The 15,236-nt window shown below is 36.7% G+C and overlaps 1 protein-coding gene across 1 annotated transcript; it reads right to left on the bottom strand.

Moving 5' to 3' along the window:
* Positions 1-5,220: 5,220 nt before the first annotated feature.
* On the bottom strand, positions 5,221-6,233 carry LOC125668895 (uncharacterized). The gene has a single exon (XM_048903333.2). The coding sequence runs from the start codon at positions 5,953-5,955 to the stop codon at positions 5,221-5,223; it is 735 nt and encodes a 244-aa protein (XP_048759290.2). The 5' UTR covers positions 5,956-6,233.
* Positions 6,234-15,236: the final 9,003 nt, after the last annotated feature.

Below are 15,236 nucleotides of genomic sequence, written 5' to 3' on the forward strand. Positions count from 1 at the left end.
TGCATATGGTGTTTATACCTCTCAACTGATTCAATGCACAAGAGCTTCGTCTGTGTATGATCAGTTTTTAAATCGAGACAGGCTACTGACAAATTTAGCTTTTCGCAAATTCTATGGTGTTATAATGATATAGCTTGCCAATACAACCTACCATTGGGTCAAATGCTATCTGATGTGTGATACCGGCACACTGAGTTTGATTATGGATTACTCCTTTTGCCTGGACAAAAGATAGGGCTCAAGGCGGATGTGACCGGTCGACAGGAGATGCTTACTCCTCCTAGGCACCTGATCCCAATTCTTGTATGATCAGGAGTCTGTGTTTTCCTGACTCTTTATTTTGTATTCCTTATAGGAGTTGAGATTGATCACTGTTCGTTATCTTCACTTTTCACATGTATCAAGTGCCACAATTTCCACCTAGTCCAGTTCTGTAGGAACTCTCTCAAGGAATTTAATTTCTTCCGATAAACCCAGTTCTAATTCCACCTTTCCCTCACCCATTCCTTCTGTTCGTCACCAAAGGGCCTAAAAGAACTTCCGTCCAAGACCTATGGGAGTTTGTGTATTGGAAGAACTGAAACCGTATTACCTGATCGTAATATAGGTAGGGAACTATTACATGGTTTTAATTTTGGTTTTAGGCTATATCAAACTGCATATGTACCCCCGTTACTGCAACAAATTGTTATCTGCCGAATTTCATTCTACTCCTTTACATATGCTGGAGTTCCTCATTGACAATATCTTCGTGGTCTTTGGTGATCAGGTCTTCTAACAGTCTGTTGGAATTCCCATGGGCACGAATTGTGCTCCTTTGTTAGCTGACCTGTTTTTATATTCACATGAAGCAGAATTTATACAAAAACTTCTACGTGAGAAGAAAATCTCTCTCGCTGTGACCTTCAATTCGACTTTTAGATATATCGATGACGTTTTGTCTTTTAACAATGATAGCTTTCATTCATATGTCGATTTGATATATCCCTGTGAGCTCGAAATAAAGGACACCACAGAGTCGTCCACTTCTGCTTCATACTTAGATATTTTATTGAAAGTAGACATTAACGGCAAACTGACAACTCAACTGTATGACAAACAGGATGATTTCAGCTTCTCCATCGTCAACTTCCCACATTTATGTAGCAATATTCCATTATCACCTGCATATGGTGTTTATATATCTCAACTGATTTGATATGCAAGAGCTTGTTCTGGGTATAGTCAGTTTTTAAATCGAGGTAAGCTACTGACAAACAAGTTGATGGTACAGGGAAATCAACAGTCTCGATTGAAGTCAGCATTTCGCAAATTCTATGGTCGTTATAACGATCTAGTTCGTCAATACAACCTCGAATTGGGTCAAATGCTGTCTGACGTGTTTCATACCGATTGTTAAGCCGTTCTTGGCACACTGGTTTTGACTGCGGATAACTCCGTTTACCTGATCAGGATATGGGGCTCATGGCGGATGTGACCGGTCAACAGGGGATGCTTACTCCTCCTAGGCACCTGATCCCACCTCTGGTGTATCCAGGGGTCCGTGTTTGCCCAACTATCTATTTTGTATTGCTTGTAGGAGTTATGAGATTGATCACTGTTCGTTATCTTCACCTTGCATTTGCGTGTCCTTTTAATAAAATTTCGATTTCAAATCTACGGTGCAATCCAATTGTGGTAGTTCTAGCTCTAAAAAAAAACCAAGGGGTTGTAGAATGGTCTGAAACTTGTCTGCTTCCCAGTACCAAAGTGTTAATGACTTCATTTGATGTTAATGACTTCATCGACCCTGAACAATGTTCAGTAAAGTACACGTCCATCGACACAATTACCATTATAAGCAAATTGGGTTGCAACGCGTTGTTTGGCAAAAAAGACATAACCAATGCATTTGAATTACTCCCAAAGACTTTCCCTTATTGGTTTTTCATTTTAATTACAATCATTATCTACATCGGATCATACAATGTAAAGCAAATGGCATTACAATGGTACATTGCCTGGGTGATTTTCTGTTTGCGGGTTCGGCCAATGACTACCTGCAGTGGGGCATCCCTATATCTCCTGCGCAATATGAGGGTCCTTCAACATTTTAGGCTTTGGCATCGACAATGTCAGTCGGTCGATATCCGTAACCACTTAACAAAGTCAAGGCTCTTCACAATTTGCTAATTACTAAAATTTCTAGAAAAATAACTCTTAGAGAAATGCAGTTATTAGCGGGGTCTTTCGCATTCATCACCAAGGACATGCCAGTGGGTAGGGAATTTAGTAGAGGATGTATACCCAATCCACATATTTCGTTTAAATTCAGCATATCGCAAGTTCTATGATCATTATAACAATCTAGTTTGGCAATACAACCTTTCCAATGCTGTGTGATGTGTTTCATACCAATTGTTAGGCCGTTCTTTACACACTGATTTTGACTACGGATTACTCCGTTTACCTGATCAAGATATAGGGCTCACGGCGGGTGTGACCGGTCGACAGGGGATGCTTACTCCCCCTAGACACTTGACCCCCCCCCCCCCCCCACACACACACACACACCTCTGGTATATCCAGGGATCCGCGTTGCCCTACTCTTAATTTTGTATTCCTTATAGAAGTTATGAAATCTATCACTGTTCGTTATCTTCACCTTTTTCATGGTTAATTGCATTAAACCATTCCAGTAATTTCAATCTCAACACAATTTGCCTAATTTATGACCTCCCCCAATTAACCACATTATCAATTCCATAGCCATGTCATATGCAACAGTCAGATCATATTTAGCTGGCATCGGTTAATTTAAAGATCAATAGCATTCATGAACCTTTCTCATTCTTCATTGTAAAAAAAATTGCTCTTGGGTTTTCGTCGTATTTCCCAGTCTAGGGACTCGAGATTCCCTATAACCCGCCCAATCCTCATCAACATCCAAAATCTCATGCCATACATTTGTGCAAATGTATTATTGTTTCCCCTCAACCTTCAGTTTAACTTATTCTGCCATATTATGAGTGGACGAGATTACCCGAAAAAATCACAGCCAAAACAATACCTTAACTATTCATAACTCCCACTTATCAAGCAAAACGATCATTTATTTTGGCAAAAACCAAAACTAGCCAGAGCTGTGGAGGCACATCATTTATCATAAATCGGTGTGTCGACAATCAATTGCCGTAATGATTGCAGTCATATTTTGAAAGCAAGACCAAACCATCCTGGTCGAGTATTGTGTAACATTGAGGGCTCTCCGTTAACATATTACCAACTCAACGAAGTTCTCAAAAGTGCCTTATCATATTTTACCATTCATTTAGAATTGGTGCCGCAACTTACATGTTCTTGCCAGGAATCCCAGAAAGCGAAATCAAAACTAAATGCAGATGCCGTTCGGACGCTTTTAAATCTGATATTCGTCCACAATCTGTATACCTGCAGGTTTGCGAACAATTTGGATTGTTGATTACTCAATCATCAACAAAGCTCAGAACTACACAAGTTCTGCGATAGGGGGGATATTAATTGGACTCTGTGACGACGCCAGAATATCAATGTTATCTGGTGTGGACGCAGCGGATTCAAATGGAAAGACATGGAACTTCACTTGCAAAACCCACTGCCAGGTTTCATGGTAATCATCAGACTTTAGTTATTTATTGTGGTGGCAATAGCATCGGTTTTCAATTCCTTAAAAATACAGATTGAGGCAATGTTCATTTTCATATGCCCAATACCTTCATTATTTGGTCAGATATACATGCATTACCTTGCAAATTTTGTAGAGATATGATATCTAACATTCAGCCAAAATATGTAGAGGCTTTTCCCCTTGGGTCATTCGTACGCCATTTTTAAGAATTACGTAATAGCTTAATCTCTCACTCTGACAATAAAACCTGCCAAACTAACCTATATTGCGATGGGGGTAAATTGATCTAATTTAGGAAATTCATTGTTCGAAGCTTTCCTACAAGTGTCGATAATTTATTTCTCGTCCTATGAGTGAAAATTCTCGAGTGGGACGTTAAACAATATACAGTCAATCCAATTCTAGGGTTTATCGTAATCCCAAGTAGTGCTGTAACTAACATGATTTAACCCTTAAATAGATTGTCAATATTTGTTAACTAGTTGGTCATACCCCTCCCTATCCTTTCCCCCTTTTCCCCGCCCCTACTATATGGTGCATTTGTTTGTGTGAACGTTTGCAGTTACTCAAGATTTTTGCATGTTGTTGCTAAGCTCGCTTTGATTGGCGGTTAGATTGTTGGTCTTCAATATTTGAACCCTGAAATCCACATGACAGAATTTCTATACAAGTCATCGTTACTGTCTACCTTCCAGGGTTACCAGCAATAGTGGATCATTGTCATTGAACTGTATGCTGCCAAATTCCAATTGAGAATCAGCGTCATCCATTGATTTATCATTTACTTTGAAACCTTGAATTGTTTGCGTATTTTGTGTAATACAGCTATAACTTAAGATCATGTAACAAATAATAAAATATTACAGTACAACCATTCACTTTAATTCGGCATACTTCATGAAGCGCGTTACGTACTCGCATGTATTTTCAAAAATGAATATTATATTTCTTAAATTCAGTCTTTGAGACGTGTAGTCCTTCTGTATCTGTATATAACAACTCGTAACTACTACTCATTATTTCTGCAAATCCTCACTTGTTTTATAGATTTCAAGGATCGGTTTAAACCATTCAGGCCCATTATTAATAATTATCAAAGACGTATCAGTTTCACCACCATTGTAAAAACACGATGTAAATGTATGGGTTTATTGTATGGAATATATTGGCCACAGTGGTCAGAAACAACATATGTGGGGTCGCCGAACAACAGGGCTCATCCCCAACAACAACATATTATGCGTCGTCCGAAAGGGCAAGTAACATGCTGGGTTGATCTCAATCATGCTACCGACACATACAACACACAAGTATTCAACTCTTAATTATTTACATAAAATGAAATTAAACTGTCAAATCAACATTCAACCATCATCAACAGTCAACGTATATTTTCACAACCAACTTGAAGGTGACGATTTGGCCATATGGGCAACCTGATTACATTTGTGCAATGCAGAAAATTAATCAGGGAGCCCACCGCCACATGGTGGGGGTAGGAACCTTCAATAGAACCGACCACTGTGCCATTGTCTAAACCCCCCCCCCCCCCCCGTCTGAATGCCTACCTTACTTTATTTACAAGGAAACTCTTTGCTTTCTCCCCCATTTGCGAAATATTCTAGGGCCCCTTGGATATTGCTAAGAAAAATATAATTTCCCAAGTCCGATAAATGAGTCCTGTCTGAGTGATAGAGTTGTGCTGGTTTCCCTATGAATTGGGGGTGGGTGAGAATTTTCCCCCCACAAGCAAACACCTGATTGGCTGCCCACCTATTCAACCTATTCCTAGCCTGTTCTATAGCCTTTACATTTTGAGAGTGTCTCCAAGAAATACGTGGGAGAAGGAAGGACCATATAAGTGTGGTGTGAGAGGATATACCTGAAAGCAATTTGATGTCAGCTTTGATTCTATGCAATAAGCTCTGGAGTTTAGTTTGGCCTAAATCATTGGCCCCACAATGGATAAGCAAATATTTAGGGGGGTCCTCTGAAGTGGCCAAGTATCTGACTTTTTTGACCAGTTGTATGAATTTTAGACCGCCATACCCCTGCCACCAAATATCTACTCCTCTTTGGTTCAGTCCTAAGCTCCATCCCCCCGGTCTATTTCTTGCCGCTATTGATGCCTTTTTTATGATTGATGAACCGACTATCCAAACTGTTATTCTGTCTGTTTTTACACAGCCTGTAATGCATACCAAAAATTGGGAAAACTTAAGATATAGGAGATGTTGGAGTAAGTGGTGATCTAATATAAGCTTGAAAAGCAGTGGACTTCCATCTGCCAGCCATTTTAATCTCTTCATCTGAAAATCCCTTGTCTGCTGCAACTGTTGCAGCCCCTATCCTAAAAGAATGAGACTTGTAATATTTCTTATCCAAGCCAATAGCCATAATAATTCTATCTAAAACTGCCGAAAATTGATAACGGGTAAGTGGCTTCCCTCCAAAATGGCAAAACAAAGGTCCTGTAAAATGAGGTCTTATTAGCAAAAAATTGGCCATAGCTTGAACAGGGCAAATATTTGAGCCCTGCCTATTTAACATAATTATGACCCCCTTTCCCAGTTGATCAGTTTTAGAACACCTAAGACACACTACTAATTGGTGATTCTGTATACTAACATCATCAACCCCCAAAATTGACTGAAGATTGTTGCCCTTGGATAAGGCGAATTCTCCAACTCGCATGAAGGCAAAAAAAGGCTAATGTATATGCTGCTTTATATAATTTGGCTTCATAAAGACTCAAACACACAGTGTTTAACGCTCCCATCAAGTTTGTCAGAATTTTTTCCGTTATCGGCAACCTAGTATCCGCCCTGGACTTCAGACGCCTGAAACCATCCAACATCTTAGCAATAACAAACCTATTTGTAGAGTCTTCTAATCCCAGAATTTTGCACTCATACCCAATTGCCACTACATAAGCTCTAGCAGTAGCTTCTGCATAGCCCTTAAGTGATAAGTATGCAATGAAATTGACTATTTGCTCTATTTCTGCGTTAGTCTCGCTCCTAAACCTATCGAAAGCTAAAAGCCCCGTTTTGTATGTTGCTGATGTATTGGAGGAATTTACTGCCGTCAGCAGTCGAGAAACTTCACGCTGCTGGTATTGGATCTTGGATCTGGTTTGCTGTTGGAGCAAGTTGGCGTAATCTTCCCCACTGTTTACGAGAAATGGCATCAGCTATACCATTATCAATACCAGCAATGTGTTTGGCCTTAAATGTGATGTTAAATTGCATAAACAACAATACTAGCTTCCTAATCACATACATAATCCGTGGAGACCTTGACGATTGAGTGTTCAAAATGCTAACCAATGCACTGTTATCTGTGTGAAATTGAACCTTATGACAACTTAGATCCTCCCCCCAAATCATCACTGCCAACAGTATGAGGGCCAACTCAAGAAATGTTATGTCCCTCAAGACATCCAAATTTTTCCATTCTAAAGGCCACTCATAGTAAGTCCAGTTTCCTTTAAAATAACACCCACAACCAAATCCGACAGTCCCAGCACTGTCCGTGTATAGCTGGATCGCTCTAGAATTAACCCATTCTGAATGAGAAAAATAAGCTACACCATTAAAATTGTCTAAAAAATGGAGCCATAATAACATGTCTTCTTTCAATGCTCTAGTGAGTCTAATATGACTATTTGGGCGAGATAACCCCATCATTGAATCATAAAATCTCCTGTTAAATGCCCTACTACCTCTGATAGCCTTGGAAAAGAAATTCAATTTTCCCACCAATGATTCCAGTTCCTTTAACTTAGCCTTAGTTTTATTGATCAGAATACTAAGCAGCCCTTTCAGTCCCTGTATCTTTTCCCTGGGGATCTTAACATTCCTAAGCACTGTATCTATTTCAAGTCCCAGAAACACTAAGCAAGTAACTGGACCCTGTGTCTTTTCCCCTGCTAATGGAACTCCTAATTCACTGCACAACTGTTGGAAAATTGTCATTAACTGCAAACAGTCCGCCGATCCACTCCTACCCACAAACTTGAATGTTCTAAATTGAAATCTAAGAAATAATAATCTTGGAAGAAAAATCTACATGAAAATATTTTCTACTTTGAGAAACAAAATGACAAACATAACTGTTTTAAATGTAAGTCAGAAATAGAAAAATAATTCAATTTATTGCACTTACATATGTAATTGAAAGAAAATTCCTTTGAGTACATGATTTTAGAATGAAAATAAGATTGATTAATATTCAAAAAAGTATTTCAATTTCTTCAAAACTTCAATCTTCAGATGATTTTCCATCCATTGATACCCCAAATGTATGATCACACACATTCAGCAGGAACATCTGTTCCTCAAATCTCCTTCACATAACACTTGACTACTTTTGAAATGCAATTTAAGTCTTTTTAGAAATTAACAAAGATGAGTGTACAGATTCATACCCTAGCTGTTGATGATTGCTAAAACTGATCACTACTCAAAACTCTGAAACAAATCTTTTTGGATTTTTTTGTATTTCACACACACACGCACACATACACGTACATGCATACACACATCAAAAATATCAACAAGACACTGACCTTACCAGTCACCTGAGTTATTTAGTTAAAAGTATTACTAACCTCAATATGAATGAAATCTATATAATACAGTAACTTTTCTTGCTCTAGGCATGCATTTATATGCTAAATTCTAATATTCAGTAGAAGTATAATATAAGGTGTAATTCATTCCCCCAAAATCATCTATACTGATGAAACATTTTACAATTATAAACTTGATATACACTTTTAACACTATTTGGATCTGACCTTGAATCAGAACCCTGGAGTTGCAAGTGTCACAATTTTTGTACATCTCTTTCTGTTTTTCTTGACAATGCATCCATCATTTATAATATTCTAGTGTCAACAAAATTAAAGAAGGATTCTTTTAAATCATAAAGACATGTAATTACTATGACCATTTTGGTTCCATCTATTTTAAAGCTAGTATCAAAACCTTTAGATTCTAACATGTATATATAAACTGCGTTTTTAATTATCAAATACCAAAAAAAAAAAAAAAAAAACCCACCCAAAAACCAACCAACTTTTAGCTATTGATCTTAATCATAGTGTTTTATTTTGATAATTTAATTTACAGATACATGTATAAGTTGTCATAATGTCATTTAATTCTATTTTATTGTTGCATTTCCTCTTCTTGCCCTTGTAAAACACCATAGAGTAATAAACTGTTTTATATAAGGCTGCATGTATATAAATTTTATTATTATTATCACTGATCGAGGTCATGAAATTTACAATTACCTGTTCTACCTAAAAGCATCAATAGCATTAAGGAAGATGTTATCTAAATTTAAATGTTTTACACATAAACACTATATATCAAGTTTGGTTCCTCCTGGAGTCAGAATTTCTACCCTAGGAATCATGATATTTACAAGCTTGATGTTTTGTTTACTGTCACAACAGAAGCTGACCACTAGCAATAGGTCACATGAGAGAATCAATTGACCTAAAAATCTATCAATTAACATGATTGAAATGTTTTAATCTTTATATCCATGATAAGATATTCTTTATATATTTTATATTGAATTCAATTTGGTACTTTGACCTCTTTATTTTCAAAATAATTGGAATTATGTCTATATACATACATGTGAGAGTTGGCCTCCATGTGTCCAATGAAGAAATTATGAATAATGGAATCACAAATTAATGATTGTCTAATGCTTACAGGGATGGATCCAGGAATTTTTGAGAGAGGGGAATTTTACCATTAATTTTGGTTATCAAGGGAGGGGGTCCACCCTCAAAATGTGTTATTTTTACTTTATTTTAGCAAAATTTCCTGAACCAGCACCCCTTCTGGATCCACCACTGGGTTATCATTTACTCCTTCATTCTTGATTACAAACCTAAGGACACTAAATTGTAATTTCACATTTTTTTTTTAATTTGACAATATTTCATTATCACACAACAGCAAAATTATGAAAGCATATACATGTACGTACAATAATAGCAAATTGATTGTTCTGACATATCATTTGATATACATATATATTCATAAGAAAATTTGAACTATCATGCATATTACAGATTATCAGTCATCAAGATTTTTGTTGTGTGGTTGTTTTTTTTTGGTTCAAAGTAATTTCACATTTTGAATCTTGCTTATTAATTGATATGTTGATATGGAATCAAATGACATGCATGCATGCAGAAGCTATGTGAAAAATGTCAGATCTTGTGTAGCAATTTGTAAACCCAATGATTACAAAGTCTATTAGTATTCTATATCAGTAAAAGAAAATCCTATTTTAATTCATATTTTGCAATAGATATGATAAAAGGAATAAGCATTTAATAATAATTATCAAAATCTATAGTTTAAAATTGAAAAACAATCTCATAAAAAATATAACATATATTTTACACATGCATTTTTGTAAACTTTACAAAAGGAACAGATTTCCCCCCTGAATTTATATAAAAATCAGTATTATGTCCTGTGACATTTTGTTATTATGCTTTAATAAACTTCTAATATTGACTTTGTCCTTGCATGGTCACTTTGTCCATTTTTTTTTTTATATCTGTACCCAGGTTTTGTCTTGTGACTTTTACCCCAACTAATCCCTCTGTGTATAATACACATGGGATGTTCTTTACAGCTCAGCAAGCCCCTGGCTTTGTTTCTCATTGTTCCTTATCTACAATTACTGGGTGAATGACTTTGTGAGGTTGTAATTTGCCATCTAATACTTTTATAAGCATTTCATATCATGATCAACATGTCATGCTATTTCAGTCAATATTATAAATAATTCATTTGACACATAATATGTAATATTGTAGGCTTATATGGTAATATTTGGAAAATAATGGCAAAGCAATTCTCAGCATGAACATTGAAAATTATGTTGCAATATACATGTACATCACCCAATACAAAGGCAAAGGATACATTTTAATTTTTACGTTTAAATTCATATGAAATATTGTGAAATTCATAATCATGTGAATGCATAGCTGCAGAACTGTAGCTCTCTGAGAAAATATTAATTGGTACAGATCTGTCCCAATATTTTCTCAGAGAGCTACAATTCTGCAGCTAGTGAATGTGGTTAACTTATACTACCATTAAGATATGTAATCTCTTTCTAATATTTGTTTAATTTGTACCTTTTTCATATTGTACAACAAAGTATAATTTAATGCACATTAATCCTCGAATTATAATAATGTTTTTAAATTATTTTTTTTTAGGCTTAATTTTTTTTTATTTATTTGTACAAATAGAAATTAAGTGCATCATAATATATACTTTTAAAGGTAAGATGTACAATTGATATATAATCACTCATACCAACCATTCATACCACTCAAACATTTCAAAACTATGGATTATAAATTTTGATTAGTGCAAAATTTGTTAATTTCTATAAGGTCATCTCAAATCTTTTAAAATCATTTAAGTGACTTTTTGGGGGAAAACACCTGAAACACTTTTAAAGCCAATTTAAATGGTCCAGGTCAAGCATATTTTGCTTTTAGGCCAAATCTTTGTAAGATCATTTGTGCACTTTGACAATTATTTCTAAATATTCGGGCTAGTATAATGAAGAAGTATGGATGTTTCAATTTTCATTAACATTTAATACCAAAACCATATCTCCTTTTCTTGACCAAAAAAGCCCCCCCCCCCCCCCCCCTCCACACACACACAGTGAGGTCTAGATCCGCCACTGTTTAATCTGTGATTTTGGGGCGAAGTTGGATCAATTTCATTTTATGAACAGGTCCAGTGGTACGATGGATTTTTCATTTTCAAGACAAATTAATAGAAATATAAATTGTTAGCCAGTAAAAAGAAGTAATGATTTAAATCAGATACTTGGAACAGTGTTGATGTTAACAGGGACCTATATACTAGTTAGTATATAGCTATGATGTTAACTTATGAAATTCTTATATTGTATACAAGATATTATCCAACTAACAGATAGACTTTTGCAATTATATCTTATGCATTATGAACTGTAGCTAAACAATATCACTATTAAAATCTTATGTCCATTTCCATGTAGTTGGGAATCAATTAAGCTTTCCTGGTTCCGATTTTGGTTTAATTTTTATTTTGTGAACATAAATCAATATTTGTCTAATCACAGGAACCGGTAATTTTGTCTGTAATGATAATAATGAGAGTCTATACGATACCACCCCCCCCCCCCACCCCCCGTGTTTTTATTAAGAGGTGGTATTGAATACACCCGTAAATATCATTACAGACAAAATGGTAATATATTTACAAGTGCACTCTACGTATTGTTCTCCACGGGCAAGGGGACAGGCACCGGAAGTACGGATACATGTATTTAGAGATTGGCCTTCTACTGGTATATAATAAAATGAATTTTATTGTACCGGTAGAAGGCCAATCTCTATACCGGTAGAAGGCCAATCTCTAAAGCTTACAAAAAAGCGTGAAACGATTACATGAATCGAAAGAGGGATGAAATAGACTACGAATTCATACATTTCAGAGAAATTATTCCCACCAAAAATAATATGAAAAAAAGGTGGGGGGGGGGGGGGGGAGTAGTAATATCCATATTTAAGGTGCCTGTGCAGGCAAGGGCGCATCCAGGAATTGTTTAAAGGATGAGCGGATTGCGACCCAAGTTTGTGCCTATTCCGCCCCGGCCCCAAAGATGGGTGAATATCTCAAACTGGTAAAATGACAAGTTTTGTTTAAAACTATGGAAGTAAAGTGGAGTGACTACAACCCTCTCGATCCGCCACTGATGAACAAGAACTACATTACGGGGATTAGGAAGCACAGGGTTCATTTAGAATAATTGTAATCTTTAAGGAAATCTTCGTGGAGCACATTATCGCAAATAGTTGCTGAAATTGAACCTTACCATAATTCCGCCGGCGAGGATTGCAGCTATTTTCACTTTCACATCGCAGGAGGTGCGTTTGATGAGCTATCAACTTATACAGACAGTATCTCCTCATATCTACATGTACAGGGGCGGGTCCAGGAATTGTGGTTACGGGGCGCCACTTTATGAGGCAGTGGGTCCATGGCGAAGCCCTGGTTGGGGCCCAGGGGGCGAAGCCCCCGGAAACTCCTGGGTTTTACAAATTTTATGGGGCTTGAAATAGTTCTCCTATTTAGTCATTTGTATTACATGTATTTTCTATCATTTTAATAAGGTGAAATTAACAAAATGACCCAAATTTTAAGGGTTTTTTGGGAAAATATTAAGTTCTCCCAATAAAGTAATTAAAAGATTTTGTCATTTATTTCTCCGCCTGCGCCACCTCTAAATCCGCCACTGATGTATATTGCAATAATCTACCAGAATATACTGACACCTTATAGGTGATACTTCATTAGTACAAATGGACACCACCACCACCACCATCCCCCCAAACGGAGGGGGTGAGACTAACAACGAAAGGGGAAAAACACATTCCGCAAATTATAATATACATGTAACAGGCTGTCTTTGCATTTAGTCCGAGTGTTTTCAGTTATCTTTTTAAAAATTCTATATATTGATTGCAACACAAACATCCTATTATAATTACATGGCGATGATAAAGTCTCAGTAAGTTTCCACAAAGCTGAAAATTGGTATACACCATATTGTACAAACTGATACAGAACTAAAATATTGCGGAAACTTATCAAAACTTTGCGGTAGACTATCGATATAGCAATGTGCATACTAAAACAGAACAGTTTCTGCAAACCGAAATTTACGCAAACTTGATCAGCTTTCAGCAAATTTTCGTTGCGGAAACTACTTGAAAACAACGTAGATATGTCAAGTTTCAGCAGGACACACCAAGTTTTTGCAGGGAGAAAGCTTTCAAGATGAAAAATGAGTGCGGAAACTTGACGAAAACCACTTGTACACCTAAGTCTATGTAGTGAAATTTGTATTTTTCATCCATTTGTAAATTCCATGTTTTTAATGAAAAGAACTTACATGTATATAAATTGACATTAGTAAATACTATGTAATATTGCAGGTAAATTTTGTAGGGTATATAAGCGAGTGGGGGGGGGGGGGGATTCAGACCAGCTTTTAGTGTTAGGAATTGCATGCTTTAGTCCCAGTTTGTGTTACTCTGAAGTGAAGTCCCAATTGGTTATTAAAATACACGCACATAGATCTATACATTTCCATACACCTATATTCAGTGCAACCCCCCACCTAAAATTTTCAAATTTAAGGTAAATCGCGGTATCTTGTTTAAAAAAATGTACTAAACGATAAAAGAAGCAATAATTTCTTCCACTCCCGGAGAAATAAATGACAAAATCTTTTGATTTCTTGCATTACTTTATTGGGAGAACTTAATTTTGTTCTAAAACCCATAAAATTTGAGTCATTTTATTAATTTCACAAATGACTAAATAGGAGACATATTTCAAGCCCTGTAAAATCCCGGAGCTTCCAGGGGCTTCGCCCCCCTGAACACCACCAGCACTTTGCTCTGGGTCCACTGTGGGCCTCAAGGCGGCCCCCGGACCCCCTGCCTCATAAAGTGGCGCCCCCTCCCTGTAACCGCATTTCCTGGACCCGCCCCTGATATTACGAAGTTCATACAGCCCGAATCATCGAAGCTTAGACTGGGTATTTTGAATTGAAGATTTTAAGATTTCCAAAACGCAGTTTGACAAATAAAAACGGGTGTGTAATGCTCTAGTATGAAATTATATTGGAAAAGAAGAATCTACACGCGTGCAAATGCGCATGCCTTTCTGCTGTCTGACTGGCTCTATCCTTCCGACTCTCGCGTTATAATCTAGGGGATAATTGAATTATCTCTCAAGATCCGTGCAAATGGCCACATTTAAGTAATAGACAATTGTGTAGTATTACATGAATTTACATTTGTTGATTTTAAGGCAATATAACCATGAATTATGTATTGTATTCAGAGGCGGGTGCAATATTTCAGTTTGGGGCCCGGAGAAATTGCTGGGTGGGTGGGTCTAAAGACCGCCTTTAGACCTCAGTAAGTCCAGGACAAAGTCCTGGGTGGTTCCAGGGGACAAAGCCTATGAAAGCTCCCGCTTTTTTCTTTCTTCTTTTTATTGCGAAAACTAGCACCAGTACTCTCTAAAGTATTTTGATTGCATATCTTTATTCTTAAAAGCTGTATATTTGGCATGCGCATATTTAATATACATTAATGAAAAAAAAGTCTAAAACTATATCGCATTAAAAGTGTACAAATTAAGTTTACTTAGTTCATTCCCAACATTGGGTGCATGATCTTTAGTTCCTTAGAATGTATTAAGTACTAGAGACACACGTTACATGGATATGAAAACAGACACTCAGATTTGATTGATAGGATATTGTTTAAGTTTCCTCTCGAGAATTTTTCACTCATATGAAGACGTCACCATTGCCGGTGAAGGGCTAAAACATAGGCCTATGCTCGGTGCTTACGGCCTTAGAGCAGGGAGGGAATTTATCGTGCCACAGAAGTTGAGACAATGGGCCTCGGTTTTTTGCGTTCTCATCCGAAGGACTGTCCCATTGGGTCGTCTCT

This window comes from Ostrea edulis, chromosome 4, assembly GCF_947568905.1.
Source record: "Ostrea edulis chromosome 4, xbOstEdul1.1, whole genome shotgun sequence".
NCBI classification, from domain to species: domain Eukaryota; kingdom Metazoa; phylum Mollusca; class Bivalvia; order Ostreida; family Ostreidae; genus Ostrea; species Ostrea edulis.